General features: G+C 32.2%; 2 protein-coding genes across 2 annotated transcripts in view; both read right to left on the bottom strand.

Moving 5' to 3' along the window:
• LOC122513137 overlaps nucleotides 1–15,346 on the bottom strand; it is a 60,033-nt gene extending 44,687 nt beyond the window's left edge. Inside the window, exons 1-2 of the mRNA XM_043629409.1 lie at nucleotides 14,909–15,346; nucleotides 12,662–14,768 (exon numbers count right to left, since the gene is read on the bottom strand). Of these exons, the coding sequence (XP_043485344.1) occupies nucleotides 12,662–14,768; nucleotides 14,909–15,346 (2,545 nt within the window). The remainder of the gene's footprint in view (nucleotides 1–12,661; nucleotides 14,769–14,908) is intronic.
• A 332-nt stretch (nucleotides 15,347–15,678) lies between these two features.
• LOC122513135 lies at nucleotides 15,679–17,322 on the bottom strand. Its single transcript, XM_043629408.1, has one exon. It carries the CDS (start codon nucleotides 17,320–17,322, stop codon nucleotides 15,679–15,681), a length of 1,644 nt encoding a protein of 547 aa, XP_043485343.1.
• Between the last annotated feature and the right edge of the window lie 916 nt (nucleotides 17,323–18,238).

Here is an 18,238-nt window from a genome sequence, read left to right as displayed (position 1 = left end):
ATTAGTATGTCGTTTTAGAAAGAAAATAATAATTTTTGCAAAGTTGGGAAAGCCATGAATTAAGGAGGAATGGTATACCTAATCGGGCCAAAAGTTTGTGACATTTAGGGGAATTTGTAATTTTTTTATTTAAGCTACATATAGCAGTTTTTCTTATTGAAATCATAAAAGTAGGCATCAATGAATATTAAAAAGTATATATTAAATAAGGAAAATATAATAAATTTATTAAATTACATTTTTTATAAAAGCAGAAAATAATTTTTGTTACTGTCTGTACGAATTTAAAACCTAAGAAAATAAAAGTTACTGAAATTCTCTAAAAATTATTTTCGGATTTATCGAGTATTCCATTGCAAACTTTGAAAAAATGCTATTATTACGTATATATGTGTCTTATTATGCTGTAATATTAATGTTATTAATTATAAACATTGTCAAATAACAATTTGTAATGAGCGTTTAATCGTGACAACCTCGCAATGCAAGTAGTTTGTTTTTTGATCGTTGGTAACTGTGTCAAGTGTTATGATTTGCATTTATGTGGTTAAAAATAATGAAAATTTGTCATTTTTGGTACCTTTGGCGCCATCTCTTGGTTCTATGTACCACTAAACAGCTGTCACATGTAAGTTTTTATATGCAGTGTTGCCACGTTTTCTCTGTTTGTCTATCATAAAATTAGTTTTCTTCCAGAAACTAATTAATTACTTTTAAACTAGTTAGTGAATAAAAAAGAACCTTCGTGATTAATAAAGCTTAAATCTTGACCTTCAAGATGAAATTTTTACAAAAAATTCTGAATGTTTTAAGTATTAAATTTTTAGTGATAAACATGCAAATTCGTGCTCTCTCCATAAGAGGCAATGTTAAATTAAGTAATTTTTAACTTGTAAACTATTTAGTGAAAAATTCTGAAATTTGGTGGGTAATTTTATTATATAAAAGCAAATCATTTCCCAAAATATCAAAAGATTCTGAATGTTTTGAATTTCTATACCATTCCTCCTTAAAAAGAAACACAACAAATTAATTGTCTATAGATACTCATAGAGACGATAGTGATACTTGGATCTGATGGTAGATGGCATTAGTGTATGTCACTGTAACTGTAGGTAAATATATTTAACACGACGTAAGAACCTAACCTATACAGGGTTGGGCGCGTAAAATACCTCGGGTAAATTACATGGATTTTTACAGTAAAATACCTCGTATTTTACTTCAAAAGTTTTATACACAATGTATTTTTTGGAAGAGGGGGGTAAAATACGTATTTTACATATGTAAAAAACCAAGTATTTTACGTCAAAAACCTCGAGTGACGCGTCACTTCCCAACACTGAACCTATATTATTAACGCACACACGCACACGCAAGTAAAGACACGACGATTGGTCACGGAAACCGAAAGATCGCACGATTCGTTAGAAGTACACAGCTGAATCGTCCTTATATATTAAACGAGTGGAAAAATATGTGCCTTCGAGAGAGATCATTTTTTAAAATAACTTACTAATCAAATTATGTAAATAAGTAAAAGTCGTGAAAAAAATTATGTTATATTGAGGAACAGTTCTTGAATTTAATTTGGCATGAGGAGACATTCACGTTTATTAATAAAAGGTTTTTTTCTTTCATACACGTGTGAATTTCAACTTCGAAAACATTAGGGTTAGTTCGCGACGTCAGGTGATGGACTCGGTGATGCTCGGGCGAAATCGGTTAAGTCCGCCCGCAGTCCTTCCAAAATTGGTATGTTACGTTAGAATGTCTGTTATATATTCTATCTATATGTGGAAAAAAGGTTAGAATTACCGTATTATTTCACAAACAAAAACTAGCATTTTATTCTTTTCTAAAGAAAAATAAGACTATTTCTAATGCAGATAGTAATTTTTGTACACCGAAGGTTGCTTAATATATAACGAACTTATCATATTTTCGTATTAATGTTGAAATTATTAACACAACGCACGAAAAATCCTTACATTCTAACGCACTTTTAGAATAAAGATAACCAAATATATTCAATATTAGAAGAAAAAGTTTCTCCGTGTATCAATTATTAATTTTTTAAAAAGTTCTTTTGGTACTTTAACTTCACGGTAAATGAACAGGTTTTGAAAATAAATTATTGTATTTAAAAATAAGCATGCATTTGTTTTTTGTAAAAGAAATTTTGAAAATCTGTACTTTGTGCCAAAATGGATAAAAAAAAATTATTGAGGAGAATAAATAAAAGATTGGAGAAAAGGCAGCAGAGGATCGTAACTTGCCTCCTTCGTGTACTTAAAGTTAACGTTTGCTTTGCTTCTTTTTCCTCTTGTCAAGGGGAAGCGTTTTGTTTACCTTTCCGAGGGAAGGAATCGACGAGGCAATAAAATTGCCTCTAGCTTTTTTTCAAATTACCATAACACAGTTAGGATATTCACCCACACTAGTGTTTTTTTCATTTTATCAACTTTTAACTTTTTAGCTAAATTTTTCTTTTCCTATATGTATGTATTTCCATATAATTAAAAAATTGAAAACAAAATTTTTTCCTCTTTTTTCTCTAAAGTTGCACAAAAATGTCATATTCTGTCAATAATAATAATAATTTTGAATTTTTTTTAACTCAAATTCTGCCAGATTTGGGTTTACTAATATAAATTTATTCTATTTTGAGTGTCTGGGACGGACACACGAGTGATTTCATAAGGGTTCCGTCTGTACACCAATGGTGTACGGAACCCTAAAAATTTACTTTTTTTTATTAAAAGTATAAGAAAATCTGGTTAAAAGTTTCTGATTACTTTTCTGGTCAATGTAACTAGAATTTTTCGTTAAAATGAATAGAATTTTCTAGGTCTAGTTGATTTAACTAATTGGAAAAAATTTCAATTTTCTGTATCGAAAATTCAATTTTTCCAATTTTATCGAATAATAAATTATTAATAAACTAAATGGAGTAAATTCTTATTAATTAACTAATTATTTATTCATTATTGATCAATTAACTTATTAATTATTAGGTGAATAATATTTATTTATCAATGACAATTTAATCTATTATTAATTTCTAAATTATTATTTTTGTTATTAATACCTATTAATTTAAAAATAATGAGTAATATTCATTTGGTATAAATTTATTTCATCTTACAATTTTTTTTTACTTAATTTAAAGCAAATTAAATAATGTATTTTTCGAATTTATCAACTGGCTTGCTAACAAAAATTTGTATTTATTTGTTAGTAATATTATTTATTTGCCTATTATTTTGTTCAACCTTACGAAGAGTATATTTAATATAGAAAAAAAAATTTTAGTTATTGCAGACTAACGCAGACTTTATTAATTTTATTTAAGTTTTGCATCTTTTTCTTACAAAGAATTAATTTATTCTTTTTGTTCTTAGGTTTTTCATTTTTTTCCTACAAAAATAAATAAATTTATTCTATTTATGACAAAAAAATATAGAACTTAAGAACAAAATTTATAAAGTCTACAAAAGTTGTAGTTAACTCTAAATGTCCAATACTTATAAGTAAAAAATAAATTTATACCAAATGAATATTACTCATTATTATTAAATTAATATTAATGACAAAAACAATAATTTAGAAATTAATAGTAGATTAAATTGTCATTGATAATAAATAAATATTATTCACTTAATAATTAATAAATTAATTGATCAATAATGAATAAGTAATTACTTAATTAATAAGAATCTACTCCATTTAGTTTATTAATAATTTATTATTCGATAAAATTGGAAAAATTGTATTTTCGATACAGAAAATTAAAATTTTTTCCAATTGGTTAAGGGGTAACACTACCCTAGAGTCAGAAAAAGAGACCTATATCTTTGATGATTTGTTTTGAGAAAATGGAAACTAAAATAGGATTTCTTTTTGGAGGGTTTATTAAATACATATTGAAGAGTAGAAAAAAAATTGTATTAAAAATTTTATAACAAAATGGCGGCGGTAAATTTCATAGTAAAAATCGACTATTTTTTTTACGGCCGGAAAGGTTTCTTGAACAGTTTAAGTCCTGAAACACAAAACAAAGAAATTTTATAATCTATGTAATATAAACTTGAAAAGTACATAGGATTTTTTTAATTGGATGTAAACTTTAATTTTTATAAACAATTTACTTTTTATTTTTTGTCGAAAAATTGATTATTTTACTAAAAAAGAGCACCATTTCTACAAAAATTGATATAAAAAAAACTCCTATGTACTTTTCAAGTTTATATTATATAGATTATAAAATTTCTTTGTTTTCTGTTCCAGGACTTAAACTTTTCAAGAAACCTTTCCGGCCGTTTTGGTAAAGAAAAAAATAGTCGATTTTTCCTATGCAATTTACCGCCGCCATTTTGTTATAAAATTTTTAATAAAAATTTTTTTTCTACTCTTCAATATGTATTTAATAAACCCTTCAAAAAGAAATCCTATTCTAGTTTCCATTTTCTCAAAACAAATCATCAAAGATATAGGTCTCTTTTTCTGACTCTAGGGTAGTGTTACCCCTTAAATCAACTAGACCTAGAAAATTCTATTCACTTTAACAAGAAATTCTAGTTACATTGACCAGAAAAGTAATCAGAAACTTTTAACCAGATTTTCTGATACTTTTAATGAAAAAAGTAAATTTTTGAGGTTCCGTACACCAGAGATGTACTGACACTCAGAATAGGCTGTCCCCCCTTAACTTCTACATGTCACAACCTGGTGAGCTGAAATTCGGAACAGATACGTATTTTCACGTCTAGATTACAGGAAAAATATAGTGAACCCGATTGAAAGTCATGGTTACGAACTAGCACTGAATTAATTTGATTTTTCAGAAAAAATTACGACAAATGACCCTGTCCCCCCACCTGTCATGACCTACTGAGCTAAAATTCGGTACACATACTCAATTTTAAGTGTAGATTACAGGAAAAATATAGCAAACCTGATTGGCTGTCATATTTGCGAACTAGAAAGGAAAGAAATTTAATTTTTTTGGAAAAATGCCAAAGATGACCCTGTCTTCATACTTAACTTCTACATATCGAGACCTGCTGAGCTGAAATTCAGTACACATACTCATCTTTAAGTGTAGATTATGGGAAAAATATAGCGAACCTGATTGAATGTCATATTTGCGAAGTAGAAAGGAATGAAATCAATTTTTTTCTAAAAAAATTTTAAAAATGAATTTATCCTACCCTTATCTTCTACATTTTGGGACATAGTGAGCTAAAATTTAGTACACATTTGTAGTTTTACCTATAGAGTACACGAAAAATATAGCGGATCTGATTGGAGGTCATGCTGTCGAACTAAAAATGAAAGAAACTAATTTTAAAAAGAAAATTCCCAAAAATCACCCTGTTCCCCCCCTCAAACGTGGTTCAGTATTGGTAACCAAGAAATAACCAAGAATTAATTTAATTTTAAAGCATTGGTAAATAATTGGTCATTAATATTGGTCCCATGTTTGTTGCCAATGAATAACCAAGGCTTGGAAAGTCCGGCATTTTCCTTGGCAGCCAATAGTGATCCAATATTGTCTGCCAATGCTTGGCAAAGTCATGATCATCCCAAGACTCTAGCAATAATAGCCCAATATTGGTTGCCAATGTTTGACCAAGAAACAACTGTTGGCAGCCAATATTGGTCCATTATTTAGCCAATGGCAATTTGGAATGACCATTGGCAATTTCCCATTGGGTCCTACCTATCTCTGACTCAAAACAATGCGCGTATACGGTTCACGCGTTTCGCTTGGACCAAAGATAAAGTCGCAAGCCTTCTTGCAAGTTTTTCCTATATCTCAAAGAATTCTCTTAAAATAAAATAAAAATAAAATTACTTAGCCTTTCCTAATTACTAATTAACTAAATGTACTTAACGTCTAATTAAAACTAAAATTATAACTAAATCATAATGCACGGTATTATTAGATTATAAAATATTATATAGTAAACTATATATATATATATATAAAAATATAACCTAATAACCCTTCAGCATTATACGCTAAACTACATTTAAAATTGTAAATGAATGTTATTGACTAGTATTGCTTCGAAAAATCCCGTTGTTTAAACAATTTGCGGCGAAAGAAAGTCTAAAAGAAAGTCTAAAGAAAAACTAAAAATGATATTACAATTTTCCTTTAAGATAGTAACAGTGGCTCGGCCAAGACTATTTTTTCAAATTTTTTTGCTGATCGTAAAGAGGAAGCAAAATGTTCATGTAATGAACATCTGGATTCACAACTTGTTTTGATTGGCAAAGAGTATATAAATAAATACTTGAGGTTGCCGCAGCAAGTATCGTTAAATGGACTCGGAGAATCCTGAGAAGTCGATTGAGAAGGGCTTTTAAAGGTGCACATCCTGCTCTGTTTTGCAAAAGGGAGAATCATAAATAGCAACACACTTATGTGAGTAAACACGTACCTGGTTATTATCTGCACATGGTTATCCTATTCCTGATATTGGCGGCATTAAAGCAGCCATATTGTGCCTATAAATGTTTATCGCACCTCAACATTCAACCCATCATCACGTCAAACCTGCTAACCATAAAAAATACAACATTTTCTCATAAACTGATTCACAATTATTAATAAATTTACATGAAGGAAAATTCCTATTCCCCAAAAAGTTAAAACACAAAATTTTATTTTAATTTTGATAAATGACACATTATTAAAGTTATCAATTTATTTTTATTATTTGTTCTATTATTTTGTTTTATACAAAATTAGTGATAGTTTTGCTCTGAAATGAAAAACCAAAAAATAATGTTGTACTTTGCCATTTTAAAAAAATTATTGTTTCAAAATATAGAATTCTGTATGAGTTTTGACTAATAACTAAAGTTCCATTAATTTTTATAATAATTTTGAAATTTTTACAAAGTGTCTTAAAAATAATAGATTAAAAAACATGAAATAATAAAATTTGACAAATTTTATTTATTTATTATTTTATAAAGTTTTTATTTATCTGCACCCAATAAAATTTAAATGATAAAAAATTGATATAATAAGATATTGAATAGCTGTAGGGTTTAATTTTTAAAAAAATAAGATAAATGTGAAATAAAGGAAAATATCTAATCTGAGAGTGAAAAATTATCTTCACTGTGTTTTTCTATAATGAATAAGAAAAATTTCACTTTTAGACGGACGCAAATTTGTAGATCATTTATATTAAGCTTTTCTCCGAGAGAAAGTGACATATGAAATATTACTATAAATCTGAACCTTCCGCTTTTTATATATTAACCTACATGACGAATATAAATCTAACGATTATTTTTCATGATCATAAAAAAATAGTCAAGAATCTAAAACTTCGTTTAAGTCGAATACAATTATTCTCCCTTGTAAAATATTTATTCGATCTTTATATTTAATTTTATTATTCCTCAGTGACTACTGACAGAATATGCTGAACTAACACCAAAAAAAGAAAAAAAATATCCAACTGTTTAAAAAAATTTTTTAATTTGTGTGTGAAATAATATATTTTTTTAACAGTTTTTCTTTTTCACTTATTTACTATTACTTCCTGATAATTAAATTACCATTATTTAGGTGTATAAAATTAATTCTAAGAAAATTTTCAAATACGAAAACTTAAATTACAAAATTTTAGAAAATTAGTTATTCATTTATTTATTTACATCTTTTGTAAATGAATTGGTATTAACAAAATTTAATGTTCATTTTTTTCATTTATTCAAACAGTTTTCGAAAAATGAGTTTATTAATGTTACGTACAAGGTACTTAACAGTTAATATTTTATTATTAGCTTCCTTTTAATAGAGCTACAAAAGATAGGACAGAATTTATAAAACATAAATCCCTATATATTTTATAATATTGTTTATAAATTATATGCATAGATTTATAAACATTATTAATACTTAAAATTTTATTAAATAAAAGAAACTTCTATTTCAAAATAATTAAAAGTAATGCACTTCACACACATGCATTGAGACGACCAAGGTGTATACGTACACATCCACTGACTCCGCTGGCTACGAGATCAAACACACCCTTGAGCTCTTCGCGATACGGGCACACATAAAAGCATGCTACACATGTCTCTGCTCATTGCCTTGTCTCTCCTTCCTTTTTCCCCTTTGGGCCTACAAGCTTAGGGACTAGAATGTCATAACAAATGCACATGCATTTGGCAGCTGACTCAACGCTTTATATTGATATTTTATTTTGTTTCAAGCACAATTCCAAATTTACAAAAACGAATTTGATTATAGCTAAACATTTTGTTGTAACTTTTGTTCACTACAAAATGCCGGAGGACATTATGTTGCATTATGTGTATAGTATATGTATACTAGCTCCTCCAACGGTGCTAGTTTTTATATGTCCATTGTCCAAGTCCATTATTTCATTAATAATAATATTCAAATTTTTTCAGTTAATAATTTGCTTATTTATATTTTAAATGTTGACGTTTTTTTGACAATGCAAAATAAGATTTATTATGAGTACTTTCTCTTAACAAAAATAAAATTTATATATTCGCGCTCTTTTTAAATAACATACGACTGCAGCGCCACCTTCACATGTACAAACAGTTTTAAAAACACCCTTCTATTAAGATTTTACATTCTCATTGCCCATTCTTTACTTCGATACTTTTCGATATACATTCGACCTTTCCACTCCATGTCTTTTTTAAGAAAGGACAAAATACATATACTAGTAACATATTAATGTAGGACCAATGTAGTCGTTATTTATACGATTTATATCAGACTCTTATAACTATAAATGAATTCTAATTATAAATGAATAATTCTTTCTTCTATAATATAATTATAACTTATATCTTTAGTTATAAAAACTACTTCAGTAAAATATCAAATTCCAGACCATTCCCGTTCTCATGAGACTGTCGTGAGAATCAAAATTGTCAGCAAAATGCAACGTCCAATGGGCCTGAAAGATTTCTCCTACTTCTAATTCTAAAAACCCTTAGTCGACAAAATTATCCACTTTGACATCAAGACAAGGAGTAGAGGCAAAATTTCCATCGCCGCTGTACAATTTTCCTCTTCAAGCGATCAACACCTGTCCCGGCTACGGCCTGGCAGATCTGTTGGTCGCAAGAAAGTAGGAAATGCCGAGACTAAGCTCGTCTGCGCGTCGGATCCCCGTATAGAACTCATCGAAAAAACCTAGTATAATGCGAAAGGCGGACGAAAAAATAAAATAGAACTCTTCAAGCCGACGAAGTCCAGTGCGAGCTGTGTTGAGTGAGGTTTCAGTTAATTAAATATTAAACAATTCAAAAATCTTGTTCCTCAACCGGCCAGTCAGCGCGCGTAGCGCCTGCGCCGTCTAAAAGGAATTATGCCCTGTCGGTAGGATTAAGGAAAATATTAGAGGTGTGCAAAAAGCCCGAAACGTCGGGTCGGGTCGGGCCGAATTTTTTTCGAGTCGGGTCGGGCCGAGCTCGAGCTTTCTCGATGTATCGGGTACCCGAAAATTTCGAGAACCCGAATGTATTCGGGTACTCGAAAATATCGGGTTCCTCGAATCCATTCGGGTTCTCGAAAAATTCGGGTACCCGAAAAATTCTCGAGAACCCGAATGCAATCGGGTCACCCGAAAATTTCGGGTTACCATTAACTATAATTAAATTCTTAAAGAACTACACTGTAAAAAATTTAGGGAGTTAACGGACTCGGGAGTTGGGAGTTAAATTTTTCGAGTTAAAAATCAACTCCAAAAGAGAGTTAATTTCTAACTCCCTTCATTCAACACCCGCGCGAGTTATTTTTTCCTTGGGGAGTTAGCATTTGGGTGTTAAATTTTAACTCTCTTTATTTAACTCCCCTGGCATTAACTCCCCAATGGGTGCGACTTTTATAGACCCCCCGGGGGAGTTAAAATTTAACTCCCTTTTTTTACAGTGTATGCGATCAAGTTTGGCATCCTATTTTTGTGTTCACTACAAAAATGAATAATCTTAATTTGATCTTGGCTAACGCATGCTTAAGCGATTTCGAGAACCGGAATGTAATCGGGTACCCGAAAATTTCGAGAACCCGAATGTAGTCGGGTATCCGAAAATTTTGAGAACCCGAATGTGGTCGGGTACCCGAAAGATTTCGGGTATGTAAACAAGCTCGACCCGGCCCGAGCTCGGCCCGAACCCGAACTGACTAAGCCCGACCCGACCCGACCCGAAAAGTGAAAAGCCCGAAATTACCCGGTCGGGTTTCGGGCTTTTTGCACACCTCTAGAAAATATACGTAAGTAATTCTGTATGGTTCTAATGTCGAATCTATACAAATTTTTATATCCTGCAACACAAACATTAGCAAATTTTGTTAACTCCTTTTCATTCTGTTCTGAAATAATGTTTCAATAAATGTTGTCATGTAAAGTACTAAATCTGATTTACTTTTTTTAAAACTCCTGAACTAATTAAAGTCAAAAGAATTAAATTTATAAATCAAACGAAGCATCGCAGATTTCTTTTAAAAGTAGGATAACGATCTCGCAAATTAAACAAGGTCCTTCAGACCTTGGCAGCTTGGTGCCTTCCCAAATTAGAATTTAGAGCCATCTCAAAAACTCAATTTTTAAACAATAAATGAATTCTGGTTTGTAACAATTAAATAAAAAAATTAAATTAATAAATGTTTACGACAAGTTGAATAAAAATATTAATAAAATAAAAATTTTTATTAATAATCTGCCACAATTTTTTTTCTTGGTTCATGAAACGTTTTCAATTCATTTTGATACAGAAATTTTTAAAGTTCAATATAAATATATAATTTGATTTTTGAATTTGGTTCCTGCTCCAGAGAGAGAGAGAGAGAGAGAAATTGAAAAATACAACGTTAATCTTGAACGAAAATACTGAAAAGTACACGGAGAATACAACCATATAGAAAACACAGGTGTACTTGACACAGACAACCTTCATGTCTTAGATTTGAAATCCCAAGTGAGACAATCTGTATTCGCTCCTTCTTCGTGAAACTCTTGCGACACGAAAAAAAGAACAGAAACCAACATATATATAAATATAACTGTCGAAAAAGAATTTCCCCTCCCGCCACCATAAAAGAAGAAAGAAAAAATATTACCAAGAAATATCGAAGCAAAATCTAATAAAGCCAAAAGAGATACATTTTTCAAGTTAATATTTAAAAGAAAGAAACAACTCTTTTTACCAATAGAAAATTTTTAAATGAAGTTTATTCTTTTTCTATTCAACTTTATCGTTCTAATTAAATGAAAGAAAATGAATTTATCATTCGGTAGTTAAATATTAAAGGTGAAAAAAGTTAACAATTATCCCGAATCAATTTCACAAATAAATTAAATATCTTAAATAAATCTCTTGATAAGCTCATGGGTTTCATATATTCATCGACAGAACAGCTGCCCTAATACAGAAACCTGCTTAATCTGAAAAATATTTTCGAAATCAATTAATAATTTCAAAATTATCAAAGAGCTCAGAAAAAAACGGTAGCATGGTGGGATACAAGCCCACGACCTTTCTACTGCCGGTAGACTGCTCTGACCACTGAGCTACATGCACCCCGAGACTCTCCGAGTTCCTTGACGTATACTATCCCTTCCTACATTATTTTAATGATAATGCAGGAAGTTTCTTAAAGATGGTAAGCCCAATATTTCAATTCATAGGCAGTTATAATTAAAGGAAATGAATTTATCATTCGGCAGTTAAATATTAAAGGTGAAAGAAGTTATCGTTTAATTATCCCGAATCAATTTCACAAATAAATTAAATATCTTAAATAAATCTCTTGATAAGCTCATGGGTTTCTTTTTAACTGTTCTCCTTTTATTATTGTACTTTATTTTTATTTAAAAATCTAATTTAATCTAATTTAAATAATAATAATAAACCGCTGCCAAGTTGTATATTTTTTTTATAATTTTGGTGCTCATTTCATGAACACTTTGCTTCCTCATAGAGATAATAATAATATAAATATATGAATAACTTTTTATAAATATGGTAAAAGTGATTGAATCTTGGGTTAATCAATGTATTTTAAGTACCCTACAAGATAGTTTTAATAGTTAAACAAAAATTTTAAAATAAAAAAGTTGAAAAAATGTCATTTTCCACAATTTTTGATTTTTAAAATACCAATAATTTCGAAATTTATTATCGAATTAGGTTTAAAAATAGGTCAATCAAAGCGTATTTTGATGCTCTACAAGTTGGTGACGATAATTTTAAAGTTACTTCTACATTTTTCAACAAAATTTTCAAAAAAGTCTTATTTTCCAAAATTTTTGATTTTTAAAAGTTTAATATCTCCGGCCAATATGGACGAAAAATGTTCAATTAGGGCTCAAAAGATGCGTCTAAAAAGACTCTATAAAATTATGGAAAAACATTTATAGGAGCTCTAACATTTTTTTAAAGTTATGGGCAAAAAACGTTTTTTTGCAAAATTAAAAATAAAAAAAAATTTAGTTAAACTTTATTAATCAATCTCAAAGTACTCTCATTTTATGTCCGCAGGTGAGATCTACAATTTAAAAAAATTCAACCCAAAAGCTTTTAATGATTTTGAGATATTTATGAAAATGTGATGTTTACACACACACACACACACACACACGGAAAGGAATTGTCGTTAGCGGTCCGCCAATGAGAAAATGTCCAGGTGTCAGTGCATTAAAGTCCTCTGCATCTTCAGTGAGCGCAGATAGTGGTCTCGAATTTAGTACTGCTTCAGTCTGTAACAGAAAGGTGTTCATCTTCTCATAGGTGAGAAGATGATCACCGATAACTCTCCGTAGATGATGTTTCAAAGATCTCACCCAAGCTTCCCAAAGTCCTCCAAAATGAGGTGCAGCTGGCGGATTGAAGGACCATTGAGTGCTGTCCTTTGCGAGTAGCGATGACATAGCTCCAAGCTCTTTTGATGCTGATGTGAATAAATTGCGAAGTTCTTTATCAGCACCGGTCAAAGTTCTTCCACAGTCGCTTCTCAAAGTTGAGCAGATTCCTCTACGTGCAGTGAATCGTTTATAAGCGGCGATAAAGGCATCTGAACTGTAATCCGTTACCAGCTCTAGATGTATAGCAGCCGTGGCTTCGCAAATGAATAAAGCGATGTATGCTTTATACGTTCGAGCTGCTCGTCCCTTCCAAGTTTTGAGTAGCAAAGGTCCAGCATAATCCACACCAGAGTGTAGAAATGGTCGAGATGGAGTGACTCGTTCCATTGGTAGTTGACCCATAAGTTGACATCCACGAATCTTTCGATGCCTTGCACATTTAACGCATTTCCAAACGAACGAACTAATTGGAACACGTCCTCCGAGTATCCAAAATTCATTTCTGGTGTAAGACAAAGTCAGCTGAGTTCCGCTATGCCATGTGCGTTGGTGAGCGTCAGAGATAATTAGTTGAGTGATTGGAGATTCGCGAGGTAAAATGATGGGGTGTTTCGAGTTGAATGGTAAAAATGATGCATTTAGTCTTCCTCCAACTCTCATAAGATTCTGAGAATCAATGAATGGTGTCAGTCGAGCGAGTGGGTGTGTTGCTGAGAGAGATTCTCCTTTTAAAAGTACACTTCTTTCCTTCTGGAACATCTGTTGTTGTGTAATCAGAGCCAATGATTGTTTAGCATCAGCAAGTTCCTGAGTGGTGATTGGTGATTTCACAATGTTGTTTGCTTTTTTCCTCAGGATCAGTGAATATCTCTTCCAAATAGCTGTGATTCTCAGAAGCTTGTTCAAATCTGAAAATTGGGTCAGTAAATTCCAGATCTTGTTATTAGGTGTTGTGTTGTTGAGATGTACGGCAGCTGGACGTTCTTCCAAATTGTCTTGTTCTAAAGGTGGTTCTAAAGTTCTGGGCCATGATTCGACAGATTCCTGAAGCCAATCTGGACAAGTCCACCAATGTTTATTTTGAGCAAGTTCCACTGGACTGAGACCTTGAGTAGCAAGATTAGCTGGATTTTCCTTTCCAGGTATAAAATACCATTTTGCAGTTAGAATTAACTCTTGAATAAAGCAGACTCGATTATGAACAAATTCCTTCCAACGAGATGGGTGATTGTTGATCCAAGTATAGGTTATTGCTGAATCAGTCCATAGATGGATCGCCACTTTTTCCAGGTTTAAGACCTGCTGAACATGATGAACTAGTTTCGATCCAATTACAGCAGCAGACAATTCCAATCGAGGAATGGTTAGTCGTTTGATGGGAGCGACCTTTGTTTTTGCGCAAACAAGAGATGTTTTTACTTTTCCGTCTGGATCAACAGCGCGAAGGTACACAGCAGCAGCCAGAGCGGGTTGAGATGCATCACAAAATACATGTAATTCCAAGGATGCATCTGGTGTGATCTTAATCCATCGAGGAAACGGTAGTTCATTGATGTCCTTTAGTTGATCCATGAACGCATTCCATTTTGCAGTGAGATGCGGAGGTAATTGTTCATCCCATCCAAGCTTGAGTGCCCAAAGATCTTGAATCAAAATTTTACCAGTAATCACAACCGGAGCTAATAATCCAAGAGGATCATAAAGTTTGGAAATTGTTGATAAAGTTGTCCTTTTCGGCACTTTAGAATCACATGGTAGAGTTGAAGTGAAATGGAAGGTATCTGTTGCAGGATTCCATTTTATTCCTAACGTGTGAACCAAAGTTGCAGAACCTTGGTCAATTGATCTTGACTCAGCAGCTAATTGCTTCTCAGCTGGTAGTTTCTGCAAAATAGCGGGTTCGTTGCTTGTCCATTTTTGAAGGGGAAATCATTGACTTGATGAACAACTTCTTGAGCTTCTGTAATTGAATGAGCTCCTCCAAACGTATCATCAACTTATCTTCCGTGAGTCAAAGTTGATACAGCTAAAGGAAATCTGGAACCTTCATCCTCGATCAGCTGTTGCACGGTACGAAGGGCGAGAAACGGAGCACACGCAAGTCCATATGTCACAGTTGTCAACTGATAATCAACAATGTTGTTTGTAGAATCCATCCATAGAATTCTTTGTAACTTCTGATCATCAGCATGAACCTTGATTTGCCGATACATTTTCTCTATATCGCTGGTGAACACATAACGGTACTGTCGAAACCAAAGAAGCACATCGAGAATGTCAATTTGCAACTTTGCCCCAATGTGAAGGATCTCGTTGAGGGAGATGCCGGTAGATGTTCTGAATGATCCATTAAATACTGCGCGTAGTCTGGTGGTGATGCTGCTTTCTTTGATGATTTCATGATGAGGAAGATAAAAGGCACCTTCAAGTGACTCTTTTCCAGATGTTGACACACGTCCCATGTGTTTTAAATCTTTATAGATCTGAAGAAATTCACTGTAAGCTTCCTTCAGTTAAGGATCACTGTTCATCCGAGCAATTAATTTAAACAGCATTCTTATAGCACTGTTCCTTGAATCTCCCAAAAGCGATGTTGATTTCTTGAGAGGATAACGTACGATGTATTGACCATTTGTATCCCGAGTGTGTGTTGATTTAAAATGATCTTCACATTCTTGTTCTTCTTGTGATAGGCCAGATGAGTTGGAAGCAGGTACATCATCCAGTTTCCAAAAATTTTGAAGAAGATTATATAGCTCCTCGTCGAGTGACACGTGATAACTTTCAGAAGTCATTATTGCTGGTGATGAATTTGATGGACCAAAAAGAATCCAACCAAAGTTGTTGCTTGAGCAGCTGGAGACGAGGAAGATCCACGACGAATTCCTTCTTCCAAAATTAATCCATAATAATCAGCTCCAATGATTATATCAATTTCGCTCGACGACGTGATATCAGGATCAGCAAGTTGAAGATCATTGAGATGAGTTTGCACAAGTTTTTCAGAAATAAACGAAATTTGAGATCCTGGATCAACTAACGCTCTAACTTTAAGTTGTTCTCCTTTATCAGATGCTGCAATGAGTTGAATTGTTGCTAAGATAGTTTTGGAAGGTGAAGAAGTTTGATTCACTGATGCACAGTTCACTTGAGCACTTGAATCGGAAGAAGAAGTTTCATTATTTTCTTTGGTAGCTTTGTCAAAATTTTCTTTATTGGCCCGATGAATGGTTGTGTGATGTTTTTTAGCACATTTCATACATCGTCTTGTCGAACGGCAATCAGCAACACGATGTGATCCGAGACAGTTGTAACATAGTCTATTCTTTCTCACTAATTCATTGCGGTCTTGAACAGTTTTTCCCGTGTATTCCGGACATTTAGCTATATAATGTTCTCCTGAACAAATAGAGCACTGAGTATTGTTTTGTTGATCCTCTGATGCTAGATTCACTCTTGCAGGTTGTGAACTTGATGAATTTGCAGGATTACGTGATTTTTCTACAGCTTTGAGAGTTAACAGTCTAGTAAGTAAAAATTTAACAAGTTTTTTCCACGTCGGAGGGTCTTGAGAAGAGCCTAAATGCAGCTCCCACGCTTTTATTGAGTCGCAATCCAGTTTTTGCACAGTTTGAAAAACGAAGAAATCATCCTGCTTATCAACTGATCTGCCGAGAGTTTCTAAAGAACGATGAATTTGCGTGACAGAAGTATATAAGTTTTCCATTTCCACAGATGATTCCTTTGTCATTCTTTTGAGTGTGATAAATGAATACAAAGCTGAATTGACTAATAACCGTTTATTTTCATAGAAAGCAATTAAAGAATCCCATGCCTTTTGAAAGTTGTCATTTGTTAATGTTGTATTTTTTAGTAAATAAGCTGCAGTTCCTTTGAGACATTGTTTTAAATAGTGTAGTTTCCGTACGGGTGATAAAGATAAATTTGATAACACCATAGAATCAAACAAATCTTTAAAAGGTAGCCATTCCGAGGGAGAACCATCAAAACTCGGTAAATTTAAATAAGGTAAACGTGGACCAGAATGTCCGCTTGAGGGAAAAGATGACACTTGTGAACCTGATTGAACAGAAGGGGAACGTGAATCCTTTTTTAAACGATCAAGCATTGAATCTATAGTTTCCAAAGCTTCAAGATATGCTTCTTGTGTGGCATTGAAAAGCTTTTCAGAAAAATAAGAGCGTCGAAAAATGTATTCCTTATCTCGCGATGTTAATCGACGGACAGCAATTTTAATTGCATCATTTTTCAATGTAAATTTACTCCATTCCTCTTGAAGGGCGGTTTTTCGCGTTTCAATACGATGTGATGACACATTAGACACACCAACACTTGTTAAGTTATTCACAGCACTTGAGATAAAATCCATATGCGACACTTGATCGTCAAGATAATTTTTTATATGAGACACTCTCATTTTGAACACGGATTAAAACTAAAAATCACTTGAACTGATATCCAAAATATCACTTAATATCCGGCTCGAAGGACCAAAAATGTTTAGAGAATGTCACGTATTTTCATTTGAAAAAAATACAAAGAATTAACACGCATAAAATACGCCAAAGTTATTACTTTATTATTGTTCAATAAATAGATAACATCGCCTATTTTGAATGATAACACATTATAAATAGAGGATAACAAATTAATATTGTATGATAACACTTTTGATACGATTGAGAGTACGTTTTATCAATTTTATAACTCTGTTATTGGAGTGATAACTTTTACGAAAAAGATAACATGTTGTTGAAAATGATAAAGTTTCTTAATTGAGTGATAACTTTTAGTATATTGATAACACATTTACTAGAGTGATAATCTTAAGGAAGGTAAACTTATATGAGAATGATAACTTGACGAGAGTGATAACTTTTAGAGACTTGTCACGAGTTTAAGAGAATGATAACTTTAAGAGATTGATAACCTTTTGTGAGAATGATAACACTCTGGAAGGTCGAGAATGGGTCCCTTGCAGGCATAACACAACTCATAAGGGCCCGCAAGGGAGAGAATCAACATAGATAATAGACTTTCACATAAGGACTTATCTAGAATGTTATCCCCTTTTTTTAGAGAGTAACTTGATTTTGATATGATCAAATAACAGTTTGTTGAGAATAGACTCGTGACTTTTGAATGTCCGGTTAACGTTAACACTTTTGGGAGGTCTCTACGAAAGCTAAGGCAAAAGCGAACTAACTACCCGATTTGAGCAAAAAGGGCCTTATCCTTTACCCGATGTACCGATACCAGAAAAAGAGGAAAGAAAAGCAATGTTTTTCTTTAAGATGTCAGTTTTCATCTTTTTGGAAAAGTCTTTTTAGTCA

The sequence above is a fragment of the Leptopilina heterotoma genome, unplaced genomic scaffold (assembly GCF_015476425.1).
Source record: "Leptopilina heterotoma isolate Lh14 unplaced genomic scaffold, ASM1547642v1 Lhet_134, whole genome shotgun sequence".
In the NCBI taxonomy this organism is placed as follows: domain Eukaryota; kingdom Metazoa; phylum Arthropoda; class Insecta; order Hymenoptera; family Figitidae; genus Leptopilina; species Leptopilina heterotoma.
This window is presented reverse-complemented; position numbering and strand designations above follow the sequence as displayed.